The sequence below is a fragment of the Balaenoptera ricei genome, chromosome 19 (assembly GCF_028023285.1).
Source record: "Balaenoptera ricei isolate mBalRic1 chromosome 19, mBalRic1.hap2, whole genome shotgun sequence".
Classification (NCBI taxonomy): domain Eukaryota; kingdom Metazoa; phylum Chordata; class Mammalia; order Artiodactyla; family Balaenopteridae; genus Balaenoptera; species Balaenoptera ricei.
In genome coordinates, this window is record NC_082657.1 from 59,244,952 (window position 1) to 59,270,650 (window position 25,699).

General features: G+C 59.5%; 2 protein-coding genes across 4 annotated transcripts in view; both read left to right on the top strand.

Moving 5' to 3' along the window:
• The first annotated feature begins 2,251 nt into the window (after positions 1-2,251).
• On the top strand, positions 2,252-13,510 carry OSGIN1 (oxidative stress induced growth inhibitor 1). Of its 3 annotated transcripts, XM_059905089.1 has the most exons (7): positions 2,252-2,389; positions 4,724-4,878; positions 6,574-6,678; positions 7,803-7,939; positions 9,371-9,562; positions 9,814-9,905; positions 12,195-13,510. In XM_059905089.1, exons 3-7 carry the CDS (start codon positions 6,612-6,614, stop codon positions 13,141-13,143), a joined length of 1,437 nt encoding a protein of 478 aa, XP_059761072.1. In that variant the 5' UTR covers positions 2,252-2,389; positions 4,724-4,878; positions 6,574-6,611; the 3' UTR covers positions 13,144-13,510. The 3 variants fall into 3 exon arrangements, with proteins under 3 accessions (XP_059761072.1, XP_059761071.1, XP_059761073.1); XM_059905088.1 differs by lacking the exon at positions 4,724-4,878; XM_059905090.1 differs by lacking the exons at positions 2,252-2,389; positions 4,724-4,878; positions 9,814-9,905 and having other exon boundaries at positions 6,590-6,678.
• Positions 13,511-14,812: 1,302 nt separating this feature from the next.
• The window catches only part of NECAB2 (N-terminal EF-hand calcium binding protein 2), a 42,651-nt gene continuing 31,764 nt past the window's right edge, over positions 14,813-25,699 (top strand). Inside the window, exons 1-5 of the mRNA XM_059904755.1 lie at positions 14,813-15,038; positions 17,569-17,593; positions 22,961-23,069; positions 25,063-25,088; positions 25,259-25,356. Coding sequence (XP_059760738.1) covers positions 14,823-15,038; positions 17,569-17,593; positions 22,961-23,069; positions 25,063-25,088; positions 25,259-25,356 — 474 coding nt within the window. The 5' untranslated portion in view covers positions 14,813-14,822. The remainder of the gene's footprint in view (positions 15,039-17,568; positions 17,594-22,960; positions 23,070-25,062; positions 25,089-25,258; positions 25,357-25,699) is intronic.

A 25,699-nucleotide genomic window follows, 5' to 3' on the forward strand; every position in this document is an offset into this window, starting at 1 on the left:
GACCCTGAGCCTCAGCCCCGCCCCGCCCCACCATGCTCCGGGTGGGAGTCTCTGACCTCAGTTTACACACCCACCAAAACCACCGGGAGGCTGCAGACCAGAGCCCTGGGATGGAGAAGTGGAGACAGCGGGCGGGGGTTGGGCAGGCAGGGCTGCTGGGGAAAGATGTAGCCTGTGCCAGAGGGACATCCAGGGGCAGCTCCATCTTCGGCCGTCACGGCTCCTGGTGTGTGCAAACCCAGACTAGGTCCTGGTGTGTGGGGGGTGCACACCAAGGTGTCAGGGAGTTTTGGTAACAAAGCCCCGCTGGAACAGGGGCCCAGAGAGGTGGGCCGCCAGCCCAAGGTCACACAGCACATGTGCAGCAGAGCTAGAAGCCAGCCAGGGAGCTGAGGCCTGGAGCAACGGACTTCCTGCCGCCTCCTGCGTGTTATGTCACACTGCGTCATGTGACGCCAAGGGTCCCTGCTGCCGAGGACCCCAGGAGGAAAGGACTATGAGTGCCATTTCTCTTGGGTAAAGGGAGGCCCCGAGGGCGCAGTGCCTCACCCAAGCTCCTTCGGCCCCTAGAGCTGAGCCCAGAAGCCAGCTGTCACCCACCCCACCACGCACTGGATGCAGCCCTGCCTGGACCAGTCACGTGATTTGTGGGGCCTGGTCCCCCAGGGTCTCCCTTCTCATCCCAGCTCCTCTCACTGCCCCCCAAACGCTTGTCAACAGCCCCTCCCTGTGGGGCACCCCTCTCTCCCTCTCCTCCCCCCCTCAACCTCTCTCTCTCTCCTTTCTCCCCCTTCTCTTCCGGTCCCAGCAGCACTCTGCATCTTCAGAGCCATCCTTCACCCGGGCCCCGCCCCCTGTGCCCAAAGGAGCCCAGCGGTCAGACCCGGTCCCCCCCATCTTGGTCCCCCGCCACCCCTCTGTGCATATTCCACGGCAGGGCCCTTGTCCCCTGTGGCCACCAGGGCCAGGACTAGGAGAGAGGTGTCGCCTCGAGCACAAAATGCAAGGGGCAGCAAAGCACTCCATAATCAAGGCACATAGTGTGTTCATGCAGTATTTTTAAAAATCAAAAGTAACACCTCAAATCCAGGATGAACAAAATGTCAAAGTTTTAAATACAGACAGCATGCGTATTCTGATTTTTCTTTTTGCATCAGGCTCTAGTACAGCTTGGCATGGCATGGTTACAGATCTTTGTTTGAAATTTTAACATTTTCGTTTATCTTGGATTTTTGGCATTAATTTTTATTTTTTTCAATTGCATCAAAATACTGTTTTCTTGATCACTGAGTGTTTTTGGCATCCCCTTAAATTTGGTATGCAAGGTGAGTGCCTCCTTGCTTAACCCTGGTCCCAGCCCTAATGGGGCCGCAGGGCTGGCAGGGAAGTCCCCAGGCAAGTGAGGAGGACGGGGGTGACAGTCACATCAGTAATGAAATAACAGCTAATATGCACTGAGGTCTCTGGGCCGAGTACTGTTCTCAAGCCCTCCCGTCCTTCCTCCTGGATCACCTACTATGTGCTGAGCGCTCAGGATAGAGCAGACAGAGATAACACTTTCCTGCCACTCAGAACCCACATCCTGGTTTGGGCAGAGAGACGATAAAATAATAAAATGAGTAAGAATCGGCAAAATGTGAGGCACGCAATGCTACAGGCTAAAGAGAAAAAATAACGAAGAAAAGAAGACATGAACCATGTTTTAGGCACGGTCACCAAGAATGACATCCCTGAAACGCCCCGACCACCCAGGAGGGAGAGTTATTACTTAGCCCCATTCTCAGATAAGGAAACTGAGGCAGCCTGCCCAGGAAGTGACAGCTGGGTTCCCAGCCTGCTCTGGGCTGGTGCCAGAGGACTTTCTATTGCGGGGAGGGAGAGGGAGGGGAGAAGCGGGAAGACACCACATAGAACCAGGTGGAATGAGGGCACCAGGACTTCTTTCTCTACTTAAAGGGGCCGCCTTGACTGTACGTTGGGCAGGACTGTCTCCGCCTCCCTAAGGGGAAAGGCCAGGTTGGCTCAGCCTGGCCACGACCGGGCCCCACCCTACCATGGACCGGCCCCACCCCCCAACCCCCCGCCCCGGGTAGGGGCCCTTTAAGGCCGTGCCCCGGAGCTGGCACCGTGACCGCCCTCCCTCAAGTGTGCAAGTTCATTCATCCAGGGGCCCCTGCTGACTCACGCTTATGAAAGTGATTTTCCTGGCCCCGCCCACCACCCGCCTCCTCCCAACTCGTGAAATACCCTCGCTTCCCGGCCTCTCATAGCCTCTTGGATCCCCACGGGGTAATGGGTGTCCTGCTCCCTCGGCCGGCACCGTGACCCCTGGTTCTCCTAGTGCCTGACCAGGCCAGGCTTACGAGTGTCCTCGACCCCTGCCCATCAGGTGAGTGGCCCAGGCGAGGCATGGGGGGGCGGTGGGAGAAGCTAGTCCCTCCCAGGCAGGGGTGGCCACGGGGCCCTGGAGCCACGCAGGCTCCCCGGACCAGCATGATGCCCCCCACCCCAGGGTCCTCCCTCGCCCCTCCCGGCCGTGCCCATCTCCAGGTGCCTGGCACCCTCAGCTGACAGCTGCCCTGCCCGCTTGGAGTACACCCCAGCCCACGTGATGCTGCTCTGGGCAGGAAAGAGAGGTGTGGCCAGCCCGGGCAGGTTGCCCGGCGCCCCGAGGCCACTGGGTCACACAGGCAGGCTGGGTGCTGCCCTCCGGGACCCCGCCTCTCCTGCTTGCAGGGGACAGAGGTCCCAGGCACCTGCCCTCGGCTCCCGCCCCAGGGTCCCGGGGACCTGGCTTCTCCCAGGAGGGTTCGGGGTGCCGAGAATGAGGGGTCCCAGAGGGTCTGGGGAGCCTCGGAGCTCTTGGGGCTCCAGATGGGGGAGGCTCCGGGGGGAGGTGGTGCCACGGGGCGCGCGCCGGCGTTGAGGCGTCACCCTGGCGACTGGCAGCTGCTGGCACTTGGGCTGACAGAGCGCCTCCTCATCCTCCCCCTGCCACTTTCTTGGTGGCACTGTTGTCATGCTGTTTTCCTCAGAGGGCACTCACCCGGCCTCTGACAGGTATCAAGGGGCAGGATTTGGGCTCGGGGGCGCGGTCTCCAACATTCCTGGGAAAGACACCTGCTCCCTCCTGACCCCAGTTTTTCCCTCTGGGCAATCTGGATAAGAAAACCCACGGGGCAGAGGGGTGGGGGGTTGTCATTAAAGTGAAATGAGCAAAAAGCCACCACAGGTACTCAGTAAATGTAGCCATACAGGTGCCCCAAGTCTTAGAGTGGTTTCAAGCTTTGATAACCCTAGAAGTTCCAATGCTGCAAACTCCAAAGAAAGAAAGAAAATAATTGCACCTTGGAAGGTGCAGTTATTCCCATTTCTTTTAGGCTGCTTTTCTCTTGTGAACTTGAATAAGTTTTCAACGTTAACTTTTTTCAGTGGACATTTGCCATCTCCAACCAGAGGGACTCCAACAAAACGTTCGCATTAAAAACTGACCATTCCAACCCCACAAAACTAAAAAGCATAGAAGAAATGGGAAGTTAAACTTTCAAATGAAAGTTGGCAGCATGCGTTCTTCCGAGGTTTTGAGAGCTTTGTCTCAGGACTTGGGGCTGTATCGCTGCACAGGAAGTAACCTCTCAGGTCAGCCTCTGGGTGGTGACCTCATGTGCGTGGCATCCAGAAGCTTCTGGCAACGAGCACTGGACCTGGAGTCCAAAAGCTCTGGTGGTAAATGGGGCCCCTTTGCCTCCGGGAAGCGTGAAAAGGGGGCAGTCAGTTCTGATTCCTCATCGGTAAACGGGGGCTTCTGCAAGTACCCTCCTTACTGGCGCTGGGAGGATTCAAAGGGGCTGGGATCCTCAGTCCTTTACTGAAGCTTCAAGTAAAGGACTTGGCCCGGGGTGGGCACTCCGTGGGCGCTGGGGACAGGTTGGCACCCATTGTGCGGGGCTATGGGGTGTCCAGGTGGTCTGAGCCCTCGGTGAACAAACTAGTTTCATGACCCCCTGGCTCTGTGACCTCGGGGGCATGGCCTTACCTCCCTGAGCCTCAGTTTTCCGGACTGTAAAGTGGGCTCCATGAGGATTAAAGGAGCCGATGCAGAAGGAGCGTCTTGCAAGGACATCACCTGCGTCCCGTTGGTGCTATTCCTGGGGGCAGTGAGGATGTGCAGTGCAGGGCCCTGGGGCTGTTTGAAGGAACCAGGAGGAAGAGTTCTGGGAACCACAGCCCTCCTCCCCAGGGCCACCAGGCACACCCAGCGGCCGGTGGTTAGTGAGAAACTGTGCCCTCCCAGCTGCGAGCATCGGCCGCCTGGTCTCCCTCCCCCGACACCAGCGCTGGGACAGAGCAGCAGGGGGAGCAGGGATGGATACGCGTGCTACACTCCGCCGGGTAGGAGGGGCCTCTGTCACACACTGTCACACTGTCACTCCAGCTCAGGGGGCACAGAGAAGGCTCTGGAACAGGCCATCCTGGGCTCAAACCCAGCTCGGCCTGCGCAAGCTGGGGCAAACTCCTCGCAAACCATACAGGGCTGTGAGAAGCTCTCTGGGCCTCAGTTTCCCCATCTGTCACACGAGAGTGATTGCGAGAGTCCTTATAACAACGCAGCTAAATGCGGATTAAGTTAGTTAACGTGCATCAAGTGTTTAGAGCATGCCTGGCACCTGGCTAACTCCATGGAAGTATGGAAATGTTGGTCATTCTGTGTCGTTGTTGGCAGTGGCAGTGGTGTCACCCCGGAATCCTCCTCCCAGGCAGACAGCCTGGGCCTCTGCAGGGAACCAGGCGTGGAGAGAGCCATATGGTCCCTGATGGGGAACACGGGGCTCACCAAGACGGGAGGAGGAGGCTTTCCCAGCCCAGGCCCCAGCTGAGGTGAGGAAGGCCATTCTCAGGGGACCTGAGGGCACTGGGGAGGGGGTCCTTAAATGTCACATCCCCCTGTGTGACACTGGAGACACCCTTCACCCTCTGAGCGTCCCTTTCCTCACCTGCCAGATGGCGGTGACGCCGCCCACCTCTCAGGGTGCCCGAGAGGCCCAGATGCTATGGCTCAGGTGCAAGCTTCTCTCCTCGCAAACTGTAAAGTGCTGTGCGAAGGTCCACTGTTGTTGCTGTGGGAGTGACACCCAGGTCCTCCCACCAGCCTGTCTAGGCAGCTGTCCCTCGTCCCTCTGCTTGGGACCTGCCCAGCGGTGGACGCTGGTGTTGCTGTCACTCTGCGCACATCAGAGGTCATACGCTGGCCTCGGTTGTGTTTCACCAGCCTGTTGAAGATTTTCAAAAAATGTGACTTAGTTGCCCACTTTTCCAAATCAGAGAATTCACATTAAAAATCCAGATTTCAGTCTTTTCTGGAAGAATCCTGAAGGCCAGCGATGCCGGGCCCCCATCCCTGGCTGCTCTGGGTGGTCTGGCCCTGTGCCCCCCCATTCACCCCTTTACTTGCTACCAGCCCCATGTCTCCCTGGGGACAGGGCAGGCAGCGTGCACGGTGCATTCAGGCAAAGCCTCGGCACCATTATCCCTGGATTTAAAAGTCAGCTGCGTGATACTGAGCAACTTGTGCGACTTCTCCGAGCCCCAGTTTACCCATCTGTGAAGTGGGATAATAGCACCAACAGTGCTTTCTGCATAGGGTCACTGTGAGGAGGACATGAGAAAAAACATGTCAAGTACCTGGGACATAGAAAGTGCTAAGTGCCTGCCTGCTCCTCACACGCTCGTGTGCATGTTGCCCTGTGGTGGTCAGGACAGCAGGGCTGCTGGACAGTGGGTGAGGCCAGGGCCCCCGTTAGCTCGGTTGGGGGGATGTGCAGAAGGTGGGTCTGGACCCTCCTCAGGCACCTGCAGCCCTAAGAACGGGGTTTGGGTCTCTCTGAGTGATTTGGGCTTGTGGCCAGCAGGGGGCGCTGGCGCTCCAGAGACAAGCAGGTTTGCATGCATTTCTCCCCAAACCAAGGGGCTCAGGCTTCCGTGCTTTCTGCATGTCCACCTGTTCTAGCCCAGCCCCTGCAGGAGACAGTGAGCTCTGGTCTCTTCCCGGTGGCCCGTTTTCTCGAGGCAGGTGCTTCACGTACAGTACCTGTGTCCCCCCCTCCAACAACCCCATGGGGTAGAGACGATTATTATTCCCATTTTACAGATGAGGAAACTGAGACCCAGAGAGGTCGCCAGCTCAGAAGTGCCTCTCCAGGGCCGGGTCCACTGAAGACCCGAGGGCTGGATTGTGGGGTGAGGGCTGTGGCCGTCACAGAAGTGCTGGGCAGGGCTTGCCCCCAGTTGGGCGGAGGAGGCCTCATGGAAGCTGAATAAGCTTCGAGGACAGTTACTGCCCCTGATGAGATGGGGAGTGTGGAGTGAGGCTCAGAGAGAGGCGGTGACCAGGCTGGGGGAGAGAGCCCTGCATAATTGGACCTGTTCAGAGTATAGCAGATATGAGAGGGGAGTGTCATCCTGATAAGACTCAGGGAGGACCTTGGACTTGATCCTGAGGGCCACAGGAGGTCACCCTGCAGCTGGGAAGTGACTGCATGACACCCCGGCTCACCTCCTCCCCTGTGCCCCCAGGTTGCTGCCAGCCCCGAGCCCCCCCGAGAGCCACAGCCATGAGCAACGGGTGGAAGGACCACCTTGGTGCCAGCGGCTCAGAGCCCCTCCCGGTCATCATCATCGGTGAGTGCCGCCCAGGGTGGGGGAGGGGCTGCACTGAGCCCCAAGGGTTGGAGGTCAGGAGCGGGCAGGGCCTGGAGCGGTCACTCTGTGCCCAGTGCTGTGCTCAGCAATTTATAAAACACCGTCTGAGTAGCCCTTCCCAGAACCCTCGAGGCAAGGGCAGGGTGCTCTGCAGAGGCTGCGCAGTAGGGGCGGGGCGGGGGGTCGGGGGACGGGTTCTGTGCCTGCGCCCGTCCTGTGCTTTCCCTGTGCCTGCTGCCTGAGTGACGGGGACACAGCCGAAGCATGTAGTCCTGCCGTCAGGTCTGCACAAATGGGGGACAGAGGGCCCCTCCCTCCGGGCAAACGGCAGGTCGAACCACATGAAATGGCCATTTTTGTATGTTAAAAACAGTTGAGCCTCGGCGATTTCATAGGGTTTGTCTGAATAGCTGTCTCCATATGAGTAAGACTGAGAACAGCATAACATAAGACAGGGGAAAGACAGAGAAGAATAGGAGTGATGTCATGAGGTTAATTGCCCAAGAAGTGCCTCGGATAAGCAGTGCGATTCATCCAGACCTGGGGGCAGCCAGCCCCACAGGTGGCTTAGCGCCCACCCTGAGCACCCTTGCTTGGCCCCCGAGATCACCCCCAGAGCACGTAGCCATCTGTGCTGTAATATTTTACACATCCTTCTGACCGACCTGACCCCACTGTCAGTTCTCAGTAATCTCAGGATCTCACTCATGCCGCTGTGTGACCACAGGCAAGTCAGTTAACCTCTCTGTGCCCCAGCTTCCTCAAGTAGAAAAGGAGGAAAAGTAGTATGTGTCTGGCTCAGTGCGCTCGGGGCTATGGAGGGGCCTGGTACAGCAGCAGCGGCTGTCAGTTTCTTATTATTTCGTTGTTATTAAAATCACTTGACGCAAAGCTTGACACATAGTAAGCACTCAGTAAATGTCAGCAGTTATCTCCACAACTTTATCGTTGTTAAAGTGGTATAGTGCTAATAAGTGTTCTATTTTTATTTTTATGCATGAAGAGCAAATCAATGAATGAGACAGATCGAGACCAAAGCCCTCGGTGGTGGTGGTCTCTCGTGCTCAAAAGCGCCGCCCTCTGACCCCACCCTCTCTCCCCAGGCAATGGTCCCTCGGGCATCTGCCTGTCCTACCTGCTCTCGGGCTACAGCCCCTACGTGAAGCCAGATGCCATCCACCCGCACCCCGTGCTGCAGAGGAAGCTCACCGAGGCGCCAGGGGTCTCCATCGTGGACCAGGTGGGCTTGACCTCCGGGTGGGAGGGACACCCCCATTGCGGGAAAACTCTCCCAGGCAAAAATCAAAAGGATGCATTTATGAGGGGCTTCCCTGGTGGCGCAGTGGTTGGGAGTCCGCCTGCCAATGCAGAGGACACGGGTTCGTGCCCCGGTCCGGGAGGATCCCACATGCCGCGGAGCAACTAGGCCCGTGAGCCACAACTGCTGAGCCTGCGCGTCTGGAGCCTGTGCTCCGCAACGGGAGAGGCCGCGACAGTGAGAGGCCCGCGCACCGCGATGAAGAGCGGCCCCCGCTCGCCGCAACTGGAGAAAAGCCCTCGCACGGAAACGGAGACCCAACACGGCCAAACATAAATAAATAAATAAATAAATTTATAAAAAAAAAAAAAAAAAAAGGATGCATTTATGAGACATAAGACCAAACGTGTGAGAGACCACCAAATCAGCCACAGAAACTGGGGGAGAGGAATCACGGCTGTCTTCGAAGGCTTACAGACACCGCATCAGCTTGCCCCTCCTCCCCTAGACCAGTGCTTCTAAACCCAGGGCTGGTTTTGCTCCCCCTGGGGACACTTGGCCCCCCGGAGACAGTTTCCGTTGTCACGACCAGAGTGGTGACACCACAGGCGTAGAGGGTCGAGGCCAGGGATGCTGCTAAACGTCCTAGATGCACAGGACAGGCCCCGCCACAAAGAATTATCCAGCCCAAATGCCAGTTGTGCCACAGCTGAGAGCCCCTGCCCTAGACATTGCAGGTCCACCAGCCCCTGCTCAGGAGGGCTCACCAGTCTCCCCTCCACGCCCCTCGCCTTCCAGGAGGCCACTCAGTGTCCGCCCCCCACTTCAGGCGGCATCCATCCTCCTGGGCCCCTCCCAGCGTCAAGCTGGTGGGTGAGGAAGGAAGTTGGCATTGGGTCTAGATAGGCGTTTTTCAGAATGCCTTCTACAGCAGGGGTTCCCCCTGCGGGGGACCCCCCCACCCAACCTGGGCCACACAGCAGGAGGTGAGCGGCAGGCAAGCGAAGAGAAGCTTCATCTGCCTCTCCCCATCGCTCCCCATCGCTCACATTACCGCCTAAACCATCCCCCTCCGCCCCACCCTCGTCTGTGGAAAAATTGTCTTCCACGAAACCGGTCCCTGGTGCCAAAAATGTTGGGGACCGCTGTTCTACAGGACAGCCGTCCCTCAGTATAATATGCAGAGAAAAATGTCCCTGCTCCAGTAAATCTGAGAGACACTGGCTTTGGCAAAATTAAACGGGTAAATGACAGCTGCGGGACTTGTCAGAGCCTTTAATTTGCTGATGTGCACGATCTCCTTTTGAGAGGCAGCATTTCCCAAGCTCATCTGACACCCTGATGTTAGGGTGGAAAGGCAGGACCAGGTGGCCTTCCTCCAGCGGGCCCTCTGACTTGTGTCCCCCCGCCCAGGACCTGGATTACCTGTCCGAAGGCCTTGAAGGCCGGTGCCAAAGCCCTGTGGCCCTGCTGTTTGATGCCCTCCTGCGCCCAGACACAGACTTTGGGGGCAACGTGGAGTCTGTCCTCACCTGGAAGCACCAGAAGGAGCGAGCCATCCCCCACCTGGTCCTGGGCCGGAACCTGCCAGGGGGGGCCTGGCATGTGAGTGGGGCCCAGACGGGGTGAGGGGACTTGAGCCAAATCTACATGAAGTCTTGGGGAGGGGGAGGGGGGGAGGGTCCCGGGAGGGAGGGTCCCTCCTCCTCCCTAACTTGGGTTAGGACGCTTCCATTTCCCACCTTTCCCTAGTCACCTCCCCCTCCCCCCACCCCTCACCTGCCCTGCCCTGTCCTCCAGCCCTGAGTGGATTGGGGCCCAGCAGAAGCCTGGACTTTGGTCTCCTTTCCTCCCAGTCCATTGAAGGCTCCATGGTGACCCTGAGCCAAGGCGATTGGATGGGGCTCCCGGACCTGCAGGTCAAGGACTGGATATGCAGAAAGCGAAGGTGGGGCTGCCCTGGAAAGCCCAAGGTGGGCAGGGAAGACCTGGGCCCGACCCGACATTGAACTGGGAGCCAGAGGGCTTCGGGGCTCAGCTAGCCCGCCCTTCCTCTTACTCCAGGGGATAAGCTGAGGCTCGGCTGGGGAACGGACTTGCCCAGGACCACACGGGGAGTGAGCAGCAGAGCTGCGTTCACCTAGGACTCCCTGTCCAGTGCTCCTGCCGCACGACCTCGACCTGGCCTCCTTGTAGCATCCCAGGCTCTAAGGCGAGGGTGACAGCTGGCCCCTGTCCCCCACGCCCTGCCCCGGAGCCTCCGGCCCAGGCTCCCAGTCCTCTGGCCTCTCACTATTCTGAGCCTGGCCTGGAACAGACTCTTTTTTGTCTAGGTCAGCTAATAGGATGCAGTTTTTTTAAAAAATGTTTCTGCATTAGAAACATAACCATACTATAGAAAACTGAAAATTGAGAAAAGGAAAACAACTGACCCCTACCTAGCACTGCCGCATCTCGGGGGGTTCTCTCCCCATCCGGTTTCCTGCTCCATGATGACCACACTGCACACTTCTCTCCACCCCAGAGAGACAGCAGAATCACTGAATAGATAAATTCTAGCCCCGGCTCGCCCTTGTACATTTCCTCCGCCCTCGGGGCTGTGACAGGGGGCCTGTTGTCCCCACCGAGGAGGCAGTCGGCCTCTCTGGCAGCTCGGTTTCCGCCCCTCCGGGGCTCACTGTCTGTCCCTTGGACGCAAAGACTTTTTGTCCCTGAAAATTTGATAGGAAGACATCCAGGCTGGTGTAGTGATGTGTTAACAGACAGATGGGAACGTAAATTTAACTTGTGGACATACCCTTTTCTATCGGACTCTTAAAATGTAACATTATGTCATGAGGACTTCACAGGGCCATTACACAGTGTTTGCAACCATCCTTTCCCATGGCCACTTATACTCCCAAGAGACGGTGAGCATCTCCACTAATTCCTCCATACCCAGCCTTGTGCTTAGATGTTGGAGCCAAAAGCCACAACAGATGCCCTCCCGGCCTCGTGGTGCTGCCACGGTTCCTAAACCACTTTCCAGTCATGGAGCTTTCATTCTTTCCAATGTGCCATTATTATCAAGAACCCCGGATGGAACATCTTCTGAGGACGGTCCTTTAAAACAATTTTTACTAAAACAGAGGAGGGGAAATGACCAGCCCACAGGCATGGATTCCAGACTTCCAGTTTCAGGAGCAGACTAACAGTTGGGTTGGCTGGAGCGGCCTTAGGGAATGTGCTCTGAGCTCACACTGCAATCATGGGTTGTATTGAAGGCGTGTCACAGAGGATTCCCTTCAAGTGAGTTAATCCGTAACAATGTGTCCACAAGTCAGGGAAAGTAACTCACCTAAGGTCACCCAGGTAGCTACAGGGAGGAGCTGAGATGATGTCAAAGTCTGTGCGTCACCCACTGGCAACACTGGCCCTAGTCATGGCCCCGGAAGGGGTTGCAATAATAGCGATAGAAATAACAACAACAACAATAATAGTAATATCATAATAATAGTCGCTGCTGCTACTGTGTGGGCTAAGGACTATGCTAAGTGCTTTACATGGGTTATTCTTTAACCAACTTGTTTACTGAAATACAGGGACACACAGAAAACTACACAGTTCATATGCCCACAGGTGGGTGAAATTTCTCAGAGTGGATACACCTGCGCTTCAGCCCCCCAGACTCAGAAAACAGATCCCCTGTCCCCAGAAGCCCCCTCAGACCCCTCCCAGCCATCACCCGCTTCCTAAGAGATAGCCACTTGCTTGACCTCGAACTCTGTAGATTAGTTTTGTCTGTTTCTGAACTTTATAAAGACGGAATCCTACCACACTTATGTAAAATATTATTTAGTCATTTGAAGGAACAATAGTGGCCGACCTCATGTCACTTCCTGCCTGTCAGGATCTATTCTAAATTCTTCATTCGTATTATCTAACCCTCTCAACAATGGCAGGGAACGGGTGCTGTCACCACGGTCATCCTCATTTTGCAAAGGAGGAGCCCAGGCAGAGGGTTCCAGGCCCAGAGCTCACTGGTGGCAGAGCCAGGATTTGAACCCAGGCCATCTGGCACCGGAGGCCACACTCGGAACCCCACCCTAATGAGGCACCCTTATCAGCTCCATTTTACAGAAGAGGAGACTGAGGCTCCGAGAGGTTAAACCGCTTAACCAAGTCCTACACGTCTGGGTGGTGCATCTCCCCCGCAGTCCGCTCTGTGACACTCTCCCTCCCTCGTCCTTCCCCGCAGAGGTCTTCGCAACAGCCGGGCCACGGCCGGGGACATGGCCCACTACTACAGCGACTACGTGATCAAGAAGGGCCTGAGCCACAATTTCGTGTCTGGCGCCGTGGTCACGGCCGTGGAGCGGGGGACGCCCGAGCCCAGCGGCCCCGGGGCCCGGGACCCCAGCCCCCTCTTCCAGGTGAACGGCTTCGTGACCGCCGAGGACCGGAGCCAGCAGCCCTTCTCCCTATGCGCCCGCAACGTGGTCTTGGCCACTGGCACGTCTGACAGCCCAGCCCGGCTGGGCATCCCCGGGGAGGCCCTGCCCTTCGTCCATCATGATCTGTCGGCCCTGGAGGCAGCCACGCGGGCAGGCACCATGTCCCCAGCCTCAGACCCCGTCCTCATCATCGGGGCGGGACTGTCGGCGGCCGACGCGGTCCTCTACGCCCGCCACTACAACATCCCTGTGATCCACGCCTTCCGCCGGTCCGTGGACGACCCCGGCCTGGTGTTCAACCAGCTGCCCAAGATGCTGTACCCTGAGTACCACAAGGTGCACCAGATGATGCGGGAGCAGTCCATCCTGTCGCCCAGCCCCTACGAGGGCTACCGGAGCCTCCCTGAGCACCAGCTGCTGCTCTTCAAGGAGGACCGCCAGGCTGTGTTCCGGGACCCCCAGGGCCTCCAGAAGGTCTTTGGCATTGCCCTGGTGCTGGTCCTCATCGGCTCCCACCCTGATCTGTCCTTCCTCCCGGGGGCAGGCGCTGACCTCGCCATGGACCCCAACCAGCCACTGAGCGCCAAGAGGAACCCCATTGACGTGGACCCCTTCACCTACCAGAGCATCCACCAGGAGGGCCTGTACGCCGTGGGGCCACTGGCCGGGGACAACTTTGTGAGGTTTGTGCAGGGCGGGGCCCTGGCTGTGGCCAGCTCCCTGCTGAGGAAGGAGGCCAGGAAGCCGCCCTAGCACCTGGCCTGGCATCCTTGCACCCAGGCCCTAAAGAGGAGGGGAGAGCACCATGGCCCTGCTGGATGCAGAGCCCATCCCAAGATGCCCCAGTGATGGAAGGGGGCCTCTCCTGGCAGGAGACAGGAGCGGCCACGAGCCCATGCAACAGCCCTCTCAGGTGAAGAGTGAGAAACCCAGGCTGCCAGGACTCAGACCAGGGTGGAAACAGTGACCACAGGACAGGGTAGGCCCAGACCTGTAATTGGGGGTGAAAGCTGCTGGTGTGAGCTGGGAGCACCGGGACCAGCTGAGCACCGAGCCAGCAGGACCCCAGGCCCTGCTCTTTCCAGAATTGGGTCCCAAATAAAACCAGCGCCTGCCTGCACTCCTGTGTCTGAGGACTCTGTGCTTGGGGAGGGGGCCAGGTGCCCAGGACCTGCTCTGGGAGCTGGGGAGTGGGGGCGGGGGGAGAAGGACAGGGCCTAGTGGGAGAAGGTCCTTGGGCTGGGGGGTTGGGAGTCAATGGATGGTGCCCCAAGAGGAAGGGCAGCTTAGTGAGAGCAGAGGAGACAGCAGCTGTGTTTGAGGAATGGGTGCTGGCGAGGCTTTCCTGCTCCGCCCACCCCTCCAGTCTAGTCCCACCCTCTCCCACTCTCCCTCCAGCCACACTGTCTCCTTTCAGTCTGTCCTGCATGTTCCCCACACTTGCACCTGCCACAGGGCCTTTGCACAGGATAGTCTCTAGCAGAGGGCACTTTCCCCTCCTCTCTTAACTCGTCTTCCTTCCACTCTCAGAGCATAAGGATCATTTCCTGTAGGAAGCCTCTTCTGACACATGCCCCTCTGTGGCCTTAAGGCAAATTCCCCTCTCGTGGCCCAAGGTGCCACCGCTTCATAATAGTTCAGTTTTAATTGTTCATTCATCCGTGTAATCATTCCAGTATCTGGCTCCGCCCACTTGGATGTAAGCTCCAGGAGGCCAAGGAAATCTTCTGTTTTCCCTGTCCTTGGAACCCAGTGCCAGCACCAGGCCTAGCACCTAGCAGGTGCTTGTTTAATTCTTTGGGTCGGTGGGTGGATGGATGCGGGGAGGGAGGGGAAGAGGGTGTTCCGGGGTGAAGACTGGTTCTGGGCGTTGTTTAACGGGCGGGTGAGGTCTCACCGGGCGTGCACCGGGAGGAAGGGAAGAGTGGGTACCAGCGGAGTGGTGGGGGAGACCCCCGTGCGTGGGCGCTGATACCCGGAGCCGGAGCCGGCAGAGGGCGCTCCGGGCTCGCCGGACACCGCGCTCCGGCCCCTGCGGCGGTGCCAAGGCGGGGCGGGGCGGGGCACCTTCCGGAGAGAGGACAGCGGGAGACTTTCGGAGGGGGGCAGCCCCCAGGGACGCACCCCTGCAGCCAGAGCCCCCCCCAGGACCCCGCGCCTGTTGGGTAGCGCCCTGCCGCCGCGCCCGGCCGCGGGGGGTGGGGGCTGTGGCCACGGGGCACGTGGCTCGGGGTCCGGGCGGAGCGGCCCCCTCCCCCCACTCCCGTCCCCCGGCGCCGGCCGTCCCCTCGCGGCCGCGGCCGCGGGGGCAGAGGGAGGGAGGGAGGGCGGGGCGCGCGGGCGGCGCCGGGGAGGGGGTCGTGCGGGGGCGGTCCGCGGGCCGGGCGGGGGTCGGCGGGCTTCCGGGCGGTGGCGGCAGCGGGCGCGGCGCGATGTGCGAGCGGGCGGCGCGCCTGTGCAGGGCCGGCGCGCACAGGCTGCTCCGGGAGCCGCCGCCGCAGGGCCGGGCGCTGGGCGGGCTGCTGCGCTGGGTGGGCGCCAGGATGGGCGAGCCCCGGGCGCCGCTGGCCCCCGCCGTCCCCGCCGCGGACCCCGGCCCCAGCCCGGGCCCCGCCTCGCCGCGCGGGGGCACCGCGGTCATCCTGGACGTGAGTACGCGCCGGCCGGGACCCCGAGCCCCCTCCTCCCACGGGGGCGACCCCGAGGCCGCCCTCCTCCGTCCCCGCCGGGACCCGCGAGGCCCCCTTCTCCCTGGGTACGGACCCCCCGGCCCCTCCCGCTCGGCGGCCCGGAGCAGGACCCGCACCGGCCCCTCCGCGTCCCAGAGCGCGGCCCCCTGCCCCTCTACCTCCCGGCGGGTCTCCGTGCCAATCCTGTCTCGTTCCTGGACCGGGACGACCCCCTTTCTCCCGTCCCCTCCCTCCACTTCTGGGGATCTGCACGTTTTCAGAGCCGGGAGCCTGGAGCCCCTCGACCCGGCCACCGCCCCCCTACTTTTGTTCTGGCCAAACCCTCATCTTTTTCCCAGCTTGGCACTTCATCCTTTACCCCCATCCCTTCCCGGGACGGGAGCCTCTGACCGCTTCCGGCCCCCTCCTCCTCTCCATCCCGATTCCTGCCCCAGTCGTTGCTTTTCTAAGACCACCTCCCCCCAACACACACACACACACACGCACACACGCACACCCCCTAGGTCGGGGGCCTCCTTTCTTGTCCTGGCTGTAGACCCTAAGCCCTTGTATTCTCTACCCTAAATGCCCTTCCCCCAGGCACCACCTCTTTAAGTGAGGCCCCCTCCGCACCTCTGTCGTCCCCTCTCCTGTCAGCAGAGGCGGAGCCATCCCCCGTCCTCCCTGAGCCTGGACCCCTCTGGGGACCCCCATCCACTCTGAGCCCCGTCATTCCCTTCCCCACCCTCCCTCCCTCTCCTCACCCCCATCCATCCTCTCCGGGGCCCAAATTGCCCCACCTCTCCCTCCCACCCACTCCCCACCGTAGGAGGGAGATTCTACAGGATGGACGTCCCCTGTAGAGTGCTGGGGGCAGGTGGAGGGAGCTTTGCCCCCCCAAGGGGCAGCATGGCAGTGGGGTGTGCATGTCCCAGTGAGGGTGTCCTGTGTGGTGGGTGACCGCGGGCTGGGGTGCCTCGCTTGTGCATCGTGGGGTTCTGGGAGAGGGTGTGTGTGTGTGTGTGTGTGTGTGTGTGTGTGTGTGTGTGTGTGTATCACACATCGTTGTGAGTGGGGGTAGCGTGGATTTCCGCTCTCCCCTTCCTCCTGGAGCCTATAGCTGGCTCTGGGCGGAAAGGGCTGGGCAGGGAAGGGGGATCTGTGCTGTGAGTGCCTGTGGCTCAGTGCCCCCCGAAACAGGCTCACACACAGCCCGACACGCACTTGCACAGCTGGACCCTCTCAAAGCCCCAGCAGCGTTCACAGCTGAAAGTCCTGGGCCGCCCTTGCAGGGAAGACCTGTCCAGACCTCTCCTGGTCCTCACAGGACTGGAGGTGGGCTCTGGAGTCCTCACATGCTGGCCGTGAGCTGGCTCTGAGCCTCCATTTCCTCATCTGTGAAATGGGGTGATGAGCAGGCATGGGGGCCACATCACGTGGTCGTGTCAGCCACTTGTTTAACGCTCACGCCGGCACGGGCACCTGACGGTGGGACCCCCGCCTCCGGGAACCTTGCAGTCAGGAGCAGGCGTGTGGGGTGCTCAGGCTGGGGTTCTGATAACTGCTCCCTTTTCTGCCTCAGCCACGGTGGCTACTGCCCCAGGACTGAGTACTGTGCCCAGGACTCAGGGTTCAGCTAAAGGAAGGGGAGATGTTTGAGAAGCCTTCCTGAGCTGCTGCTTTGGTTTGTGCTTGATGATGGATGCCTGCCCCGTTGCTTGGAGGGAGGGGACTAGGGGGCTCTGTCCTTGAAGGTGTGATGGTCACCCACAGGGGCCGTGCCTCCCTCTCCTCCTTCCATCAGCAAGGCTTACTAGGTCTCAAAAACACCAGGAGGAGGAGTTACCTGGTTTCAGCTGAGGCTGGAGGGGATTGGGCTCCCCCTCCCCCCTCCCCCCTCTTCCCCTTCCCGTGGCAGCCGGAACCTTGCATCTGCACCTAGATTTCTGAGCTCCTGGCAGCCTGCTCCTACCCACTCCCCCATCCCCCAAAATAATCCAGTTCTGCCCTGGCTGATGCAGTCATCAGGCCTCGAGGTTCCCTTAGCAGACACCTCTGTTCAGACTTAACCCAACCTCCCTGGAGGAAACCAGGCTCCCAAGGGGTCCTGGAGGGGGGAGGTATAAGGCGAGTGGCTGCATCCATGGGACAGGAATTCTGAGTGTGCGACTGAGCGTCCGACAGTGCGTGCAGCCCACAGACCCACAGCTCTGGAAGCACACACGCAAGCACGTGATGGCTGTGAGCGTATGTCCACGCGCACGTGTGCGTGTGTCAGCGTGGCCGTGGGCAGGCTGCCGGCACAGAAGGGAGAGTGGGCAGCTGCTTCCGTGCAGGCAGCGGGAGGACCTCTGCCTGAAACACCCTCCCACCCCTGGATCCCAGCCAGGGTGTCCTCCCCGGGGAGGGAGAAGGGGGCCCAGCTTCCCCAGGACCACCTGGGGTTGGGGGCGGTGGTCAGAGCCTGCCCCTTCCGGGCCAGCGCTGATTCGACCTCTCTTCTCTGCAGATTTTCCGCCGTGCGGACAAAAATGGTGAGTTTCCCTCCCAGGCTGTCCCCTGAATGAGGACCTGACTCTTTCCGGTTGGGAGTGCAGGACTCTGAATCCTGGCTCTGCTCTGTTCCTCAGTTTCCCCATCTTACAATGGCACTCCCCATAGTTCCTACTTAGTAGGGGAGCCGTGCGGATTCAGAGAGCAGGTGCTGGTGATGCTGTGATGCCTTGCCCGTGGTAAATGCTTGATGTACTTTAATCTCATGCAGCTGGGCTGGACCAGAGCAACCCAGGCGGGGGCCCAGGAAGCCCCTAGCCTCACTGCAGGCCCTTCCCAGGCCCTGGCACACCTCCTCCTCAAAGCCACCTGATACAGTCAGTGCTGTTGCCCCCATTCTGTCAACTCCGTAGCGGCCCAGAGAGGTTCTGTGACTTGCCCGGGGTCACCCAGCTGCATGAAGACAGTCGAAGCTCTGCTGCGGACCCCAGCAGATTTCCCCATTTCACGCGGCTTCCCGAACAAAGTGAGCACGTTGTCGTGGCCAGTGAATTCAGGACACTCCACTTCTCCTGACTTGCTGGAGATGTTCCACCCTGGACCTTTCTGGAAGGCAGGGGCCAGAAGATAACAAGGTTTACCAAGGCACACCTGAACCTCACAGTGGCCACAGAGAGCGTTTGTATTAATACCATAGTCATTATTCTTGGGCCGGAAGCAACTCTCTGTGGACTTTAACCAAGGCACAGCCCCTCTCCAGGCCTCAGTTTTGCCATCTGTAAAGTGGGGTGATAACACATAACCTGTCTGCTTCCCTGGGCTGTTGGGGAAATGCAGGGAGGAGATGGGTGGTGAACTTTTTAAAAGAGAAGCAGGCAGTGCTCAGTGTTGATTTAGTCATCCATTGAGAAAATACTAATTAAGTATCAAGGCCCGTGCTGGGGAAGGAGTGGGGAACAGATGGCCCATCGCTTGCCCACTCCCCCGGGGCCTTCAGGTCCCAGGCCCTCTCGTGCGTGGGCTGGAGGTCAAGATGGCAGCACTCCCCTGGGCCCCAGCACCCCTCCCTCCTGACCCTGGGAGTTACCATTGAGCTGCCCCCTCACTGTGTTGGGGGTAGAGCGTGAGACCTTGGGGAACAGCCCTGGGCTGGAAGCTAGTGCCCAGGGGTCTCCCTCTCTCACCCACCATCCCTGGGTGTGACGGTGGCCCCTCCCAGGCCTCTTGGGATACAGGACCATCAGATGGAGTAATTCCCTATGGAGGAAGGAGAGGGACGCGGTGGGGGGACTTGAGTGGCACTCAAGAAATCGTCGTGGCATCGCGGCCTGGACAGCGTCAGAGACTAGAGAAGGGGGTTTGGGGGGCCTCTCTCTACCTTCTAATGTGCAGACGGCCTGAGGTCATCACCGTGTGTTGGTCATGCCCCTCAGCAGATGACGAGGTTTTTCCAGGGAGGTATTTGGGCTTGTCCCTGTCATGGACCCGGCACACAGTAGGTCCTTGGTAAACAGCTGCTGGCTTACAGGTGACGGACTCATTCACCGCTGGGAGTGCGGTGTGTGTGTCCCTGGGATGCAGCTATGTGGGTCTGGCTGTGCGTCACCATTCACGCTTTTGAGAGTGTGTGCACATGAGGGTTGAATGGCCGTCTCCGACTGTTGCTGTACATACCAAGTGTGTGTGTGTGTGGAGTTGTGTGTGTGTGTCTGTGTGTCTTCCTGGTGGTTAGCTCTGCAGGAACCTTTGCAGTGTGTGTGTGTCTGTGTGGGTGCGTGGCTGGCGCCCTGGTCTCCCTTCAGGCACAGATGGGGTTTCATCCTCGTTGCTCATCCCCCGCCCCCCTGCACCCCGGCCCATCAGAGGCCGTGTTTCCGCCCCCTGGGCACAGCTGCGGGGACCCTCGACTTTGCTCCTGCGGTCCCCACAGAGGCTGAGCCCAAGCCCACTCGTGCCCCTGGGGCCCTAGTTTTCCCGGCCGGCACCAGTGGCCGTGGGGGGTTGTCACCAGGGTTAATGGGGGGTGTGATTCTGGTTCCCAGGAAGCTTCCCGGGCCTGTGAGAAGGAGGTAGGGCCCCCGCTTTGCTGCAGGAGCTGCCAGGGCTCAGCCGCCTCCCGGCCCTGTGACCTCAGGCCAGTCACCAAACTCGCAGGGTCTCAGTGTCCCCATCTGTACGTGGGGATAATCATACTACTACCCGCTTCGAGGGGCTGTCATGGGGGGTGGGGTGAAGCTCGGGTCTTGGCATGCTGCAAGGAGCCAGCGAGTCCTCACGTCAGCTGACCAGCATTGAGTGCCTCGGAAAACGGGCCTTGGTTTGTCAACAAGTGTTTGATTCTCGCCCCGTGCTTCACGGGGCGTTCACCATCTGGTGGAGACTGCCCGCAGCTGTGGAGCATCTATTAGGCACCAAGACGTTAACAGACCTCCTCTGACGTTCCCTGGGCTCCTAGTGGGAGAAGAAGCATCACCCCCCTTTCCTACAGGTGCCAAAAATCAAGGCTCAAGGAGGACAAGTCAAAGATCGCAGATTCTCAGTTGGGGAGCAGAGCGGGCGGTTCTGATTGAGCCCAGCCCAGTCTGCCAACATCGTGTGGGCAGGGAATGGATGCTGGCTCCGCCCCAGTTGTCCACGGAAGCAAGATGCCTGCCGCGGCCCCAGGCCGCGGGTTGGAGTGGAATCGGCCTTAGGGATCACAGGAACAAGGGCTTCGGCTCGGGCTGGCCTGGCCTGGCCTGGCCTGGTGGCTCCCAGGACAGAGGCGTCTTCGTGGAGGTGGAGCTGGAGACTGGGCGTGGCCCCGCGGGGAGGCGGAGAGTGGGGTGCCTGCCGGGGAGCTTGGGGTGTAGGACCTGGAAGGGTGGAGGGGTGGGTGCCAGACTGCGTTTCCTCCAGGGAACAGGGAGACTGGCGGACTCCTGGCATTTGAAAGGTCACTGCAACAGAGGCTGAGCTCATGCTAATTAGTGAGGACACCTGCAAACGGGCCCGCTCGGGGGGGTCCTGGAGGTGCTAGGCCCTCTCGCTCCTCTAATTGGACAGAGGCCCTGGCAGATAGATGTTGCTTCCCTCATTAGCTGATCTGGGTTCAGTAGGGCTGTGGTGGGACTTTCAAGCTAAATGTCACCGAGAAGCCTTTGTGCTCAGGAGGCCTGGCGGGCCTCTCTCTGCCTGTTCTCCTGAGTGCAGACTGGATGGCGGTGCCTGGCTTCGCGGAAGGAGATGGTGGCGGGGATGGTGCCGTGCCCGTGGCAGACATGACTAATCGATCACAGCACGCTTCCACTGAGTCCAGACTTGGCTTCGGCTTTTCCATCTAGCCCTGTGGCTGGGGGTCTCGACACAAGACCCTGCCCCAGGTTGGGTTGGGAGCATGGACTCAGGAGCCAGGTGGCCTGGGTTCGACTTCCCGCTGAGGGACCAGGGCAAGTCCCATAACTGCTCCGTGCCTCTCTGCTCTGTAAACTGGAGGTGATGGTATACCTATGTCGTGGGGCGTTGTGAGGACCAGATGCGTGAACACACAGAGCCTGTGTGTCTGCCCTGGTTCCGCTCCCTGGCTCCTGGGTCATCATCAGTCTTGTTAAAGGAAACCTGGAAACTGTCCTCTTTCACAGAAGACACAGAGCCATAACTTAGCATTTATGTATGTCACAGCTGGTATCGTGCTGTTTATGGTTGGTTTCTGGGTCTTTATGTGTGAATGGGGGGGGGGATTGTTTTGATTTGGGGGGACTCTGGGTTTTGAAAGTCAGAAATTCATTCTCCCGTCTGTGACATTAAAACATGAGCCGGGAGAATTCCCTGGTGGTTCAGTGGTTAGGACTCCGAGCTTCCACTGCGGGGAGCGCAGGCTCGATCCCTGGTCGGGGAGCTAAGATCCCGCGTGCTGTGCGGGCAAGGCCGAGAAAACAAGAGAAAACAAAACAAACCTGAGCACCTGAGACAGGAAGTTGGAGGCACACTGGACATTGCCCCAGCCCCCCACGTGCAAGCCCGTGCCCACTCTCCCATATTCCCCTTCTCAACACGGGCGGGGCGGAGCCCAGCGCAAGGCGTGAGGATCTCCCTCTCCCTACTCAAAGTTGCCCTACTTTGAGCCCCTGCAGAGCTCTTGGCAGCAGAGATAGAAGCTCCAGAGCCTTTAAAATGTACGAGTGGCTTCTGCCTGGGTCCAAGTAGGTCTGCCGTGTCTGATTGGGCGGATTGTGCCCTGCTCAAGGGCAGCTACTTGAGAGAATTGAGGGCCTCAGATCCAGCCTGCACGGCCCTCCCCTCACGTGCTCTGATGCTGTACTGCATCTCCTCACCACCCCCATCAGGAAGCACGTTTCTTTCTAATCCACACAACGTGCCATGTGGGCTCTCGAGGGCTTTGACTGCAGACTTGCCGGAAGTAATGAAGGGGGTCTGCAGAGAGGGGCTGGGGCTCACCCGTTTCCCTGACCTCCGCTGTCTCCCACAGATGCGGCCCCTTTAAGGAGGAGCAGGAAGCGGTCTAAGATCAGTGAGGAGGGGGTTGTGGCTTCCGGGATGGGATGGGGAGGTGGGTGCACTGAGCGGGAGAGCCCAGATGGGAGGAGCGGAGGCTGGAAGCTTGGGGAGTCGCTGGAGTTCTGCTGGGAGCCTCTCTCTCAGGGGCCCAGCTGCCCCCAACCCATGAGAACTTCCCCAGCGGGTGCTGGTACCCAGGGCAACCGCAAGTGGAGGCCGAAGAGGTGAGACGGGGAGGGAAGCGTTGGGACAGGTATGTCAGCTGTGAGGGCCCCTCGTCCAGAGCCCAGCCCCTCCCCACCCCAGAGCCCCAGGCCTGGCACCACCTCCCCCGGGGTTTGGCATCCTCAGGGCTGCATCCTTGGCCCGGTGAGTGCCACCGTTGGTAGCGGGCTCACGTCAGACCCTGTGAAGGCAGAGTGGAGGGGGGTCATTCCCTCCCCAGAATCAGGACCTGGGTGCTGAGGCGGAGATGATTAAAGTGTGCGGAGGTTATCTGGGCTTTTGGAACCAAAAGAGAATGGTCATCAGACTGCCTCCAGGTGGTCAGGTGACTGGGAGAGGAGGTTGCCTGACAGGCTCAGGTGTGCTCTACCTACTTGTTGACTGCGGGGCTTAATGAGCCCCAGCAGTTGCTGGTTTGGGGATTATCTGTAAATGGTGTTGGTCTGTTGGTTTGGGAATCAGCTAGATGAGTCTGTGATCTCTGTGAACTGGAGTTTGCTGGTTAATTTGGATTAGCGGCACCGGCAGGGATGATCTGAGCTGGGGTTTATCTGCTAGTTTGGGAATTAGCGGGGCAGGCGGGGATTACCTGGCTGGAGTTTCCCTGTTGATTTGGGAATTGTCTGGGTCTGGGGATGTCCCATCTGTTAGACACCAGCTGCTCTCCCCCCACCCCTTCCTCGCAGATGACGGGAAGTTATCCTTGGAGGAGTTCCAGCTCTTCTTTGCAGATGGCGTCCTCAACGAGAAAGAACTAGAGGGTCTCTTCCACACCATCGACTCCGACAATACCAAGTGAGCTAAGTCCTGGGGGGTGGGGGCTGGGGCCGGGAGGCAGCGTTTCCCTTCTCTTGCAGTGGCCAGTCTCCACCGCCCACTCCCCTGGAGGCACGGAGACCTCAAAGTCCCCAAACCTGCTAATCCAGGAGTCCCATCTGTTTGGCCCCGACTGGCCGGGGCGATCTGGGGAATGGATAGGTTGATACTGCGTTGGCAAGTGTTTGTCTTTACTGAGCACACATGGCGAAGCTGGGAGAGACCCTAGATTTGCAGAATATACACCGGATAACGAAAGGGAGAGATGAGCCCCCTCGACCTAGTTCTGACCCCAGCGCCTCGTGCTTATCCCCGGTCCCAACACGAGCTCTGTGATTCTCATCCTCACCGGATCCCGTCTTAAACCAAACTGATCTTCACTCTGACCTGAACTCCCATTCTCACCCTGTACCTAATCACCGTTTCTCCAACCCAGCCAGAACACTAACCTGTGTCTCAATCAATCCCAAACTCCGGCCCCAGACCTAAAACTCTAAATCCCTAAATCAAGTGCAAAGTACGCATTCTACTCACACGTACCCGACCCTCCCCAACCTGAACTCCAGCCTTGCCCTCTCCGAGTGATCCCCAGGCGGGATGAGGCCCGAGCCCCCTTCTCCACTCCACACCTGAGTTCCTCGGGGCTGTTTGGAGCAGATTTGATAAGCCGGGGTCCCCTGTGACAGGCTAGAGATGGTCTGGACGAGGAGCTGCCACCAGGCCCGTTGGCAAGGGACACAGCGCGGGGCCGCCTGGGGCCAGAGGTGGGGCAGAGCGTCCTGGGAGCCGGGGTGGGGCAGGCGGAGGGGGAAAGGCCCCTTGAAAGAAACGGCTTCCTGCCGCAGGCTCCAGGGGAAGGCTTTGTTTCCGGAGCGAGATGGAGGTTCTGAGCAGTTCCTGCAGCGCCCCGGGGAGCTTGAAAGGGCTGCGGCAGGTGCCTGTCGATTATTCATCCTCATTCGCGCAGCTGGGTCTGGGAGGAGGCGGCACTGGAGAGCGTATGTGAGTGCGGGCGGGCGGACTTCCCACTAGCAAAGACCAGACCTCTAAAGACCTTTGGGTGTTTTCTTTCCAACGTTCCCCAGAGTGTGAGCTGTAAACATCCCCTCCTTGGGATGCTAAACAGGTTTTCTACCCAAAACCGTTCACACGGCTCAGAAAGGTCGGTGAAATGCTACTTTGAGCACCATTAAGCAGGCTTCGTTTCTGCAGGACTTGTCGGAACTTTTCACCAGGTGATGCGGATTGGGGGAACCTCCAAGACAGAGTTTGCAGAGCCTTTTCCCAGAAGCCTCTCGATGAAGCCGGCACACTCTGTAGGCCGGCGTGTCTCAGGGAGGGAACTGGGGCCCAGAAAGGGAAGGTTATCGGGACCTACACAAAGCTCGGGTCCCTGGGCGTCCGCCGCCAGCACACCGCCCCGCCGTGCCTGCGTTCCGAGGCTGCCGCCTGCGCCTTCCCCGGCGTGGGTGGCCTTCTCGTGCTCGGCCTCCTCTGAGGAAGGACAGGAGGATCCCAGGCCTAGAGTGAGAGCAAGGAGGGCCACCCGCACCCCCAGCAGAGCCCAGGACCCAGCAGGCAGGGATGTCCGGGGCAGTGCGTCGCGTGAGAGTTTTGTTGACAGCCTGTAATAGCCATGGGCTATTCCCCTCCCTCTTGCCAGCCCCCGGTTTAGCCCCATCTGCTCCTGATGTGTGGTGGGCAGGCTTTGGGAGAGGAAAGCGGTGGGGAAGCATGGTGAGGGGGTCAGACAGATGCACAGACGTGGAACCCTCTGGAGGGGGCGCCATTCTTCACCTGCTGTTCCCGCATCTGTGAAGCCGGGGTCACGGTGCCAGCGCATAGGATGAAAAGAGAAGAGGCCCGGGAGGTGTTTTGCCAGCTGCACTAGGCTGTGCTCGCCAGGGAGGGAAGGAGGGCGGGAGGCACGTCACAGGCTAGTCCCTGAGTCCCTCTCATTCTCTCTCTGCAGCCATGTGGACACCAAGGAGCTGTGTGGTAGGTGCTGGCTGTGCAGGGACCGAGGCTTGGGTGGGGTGTGTTTTTGGGGAGGGGAGGGGCCTGGGGAGAGGCAATGAATGAGGGGCACAGACGGGATTGGTGGGAGGACCCATGGGGAGGGCCATGATCCTCCTATGACCTTTGACCCCTGCCTTCCCTTCCCCCAGATTACTTTGTGGACCACATGGGGGACTACGAGGACGTCCTGGCCTCCCTGGAGACCTTGAATCACTCTGTCCTGAAGGCCATGGGCTACACCAAGGAGGTCAGCGGGTGCGGGTGGCTTTCGGGGGCCAGGGCTTGAGTGCTGGTTTGGGTCTGCATTCCCCCAGGACATGGTCACGCAAGGGTGCCTGGATTTGTGATGACAAGTGTTGGGCGAATCTGGCTCTGAAGTGGGCTTTGCTTGGGGCTTCTAGAGAGAGTGAGGGAAACTGTGCAGTGAGTGGAGTGGCTTGGTGAATGGCACTGTCCAGCCGTGTCTGGTTCGGAGCGTGAGGCCCTTTCCCACGGTTGGGCTTGGTCCTGGGGTGGAGTCCTAGGAAGGGAGTGGCAGTCACACTGAGGACTCCAGGGCCCTTGGACAGGTGTCACACCTGACGATGCTA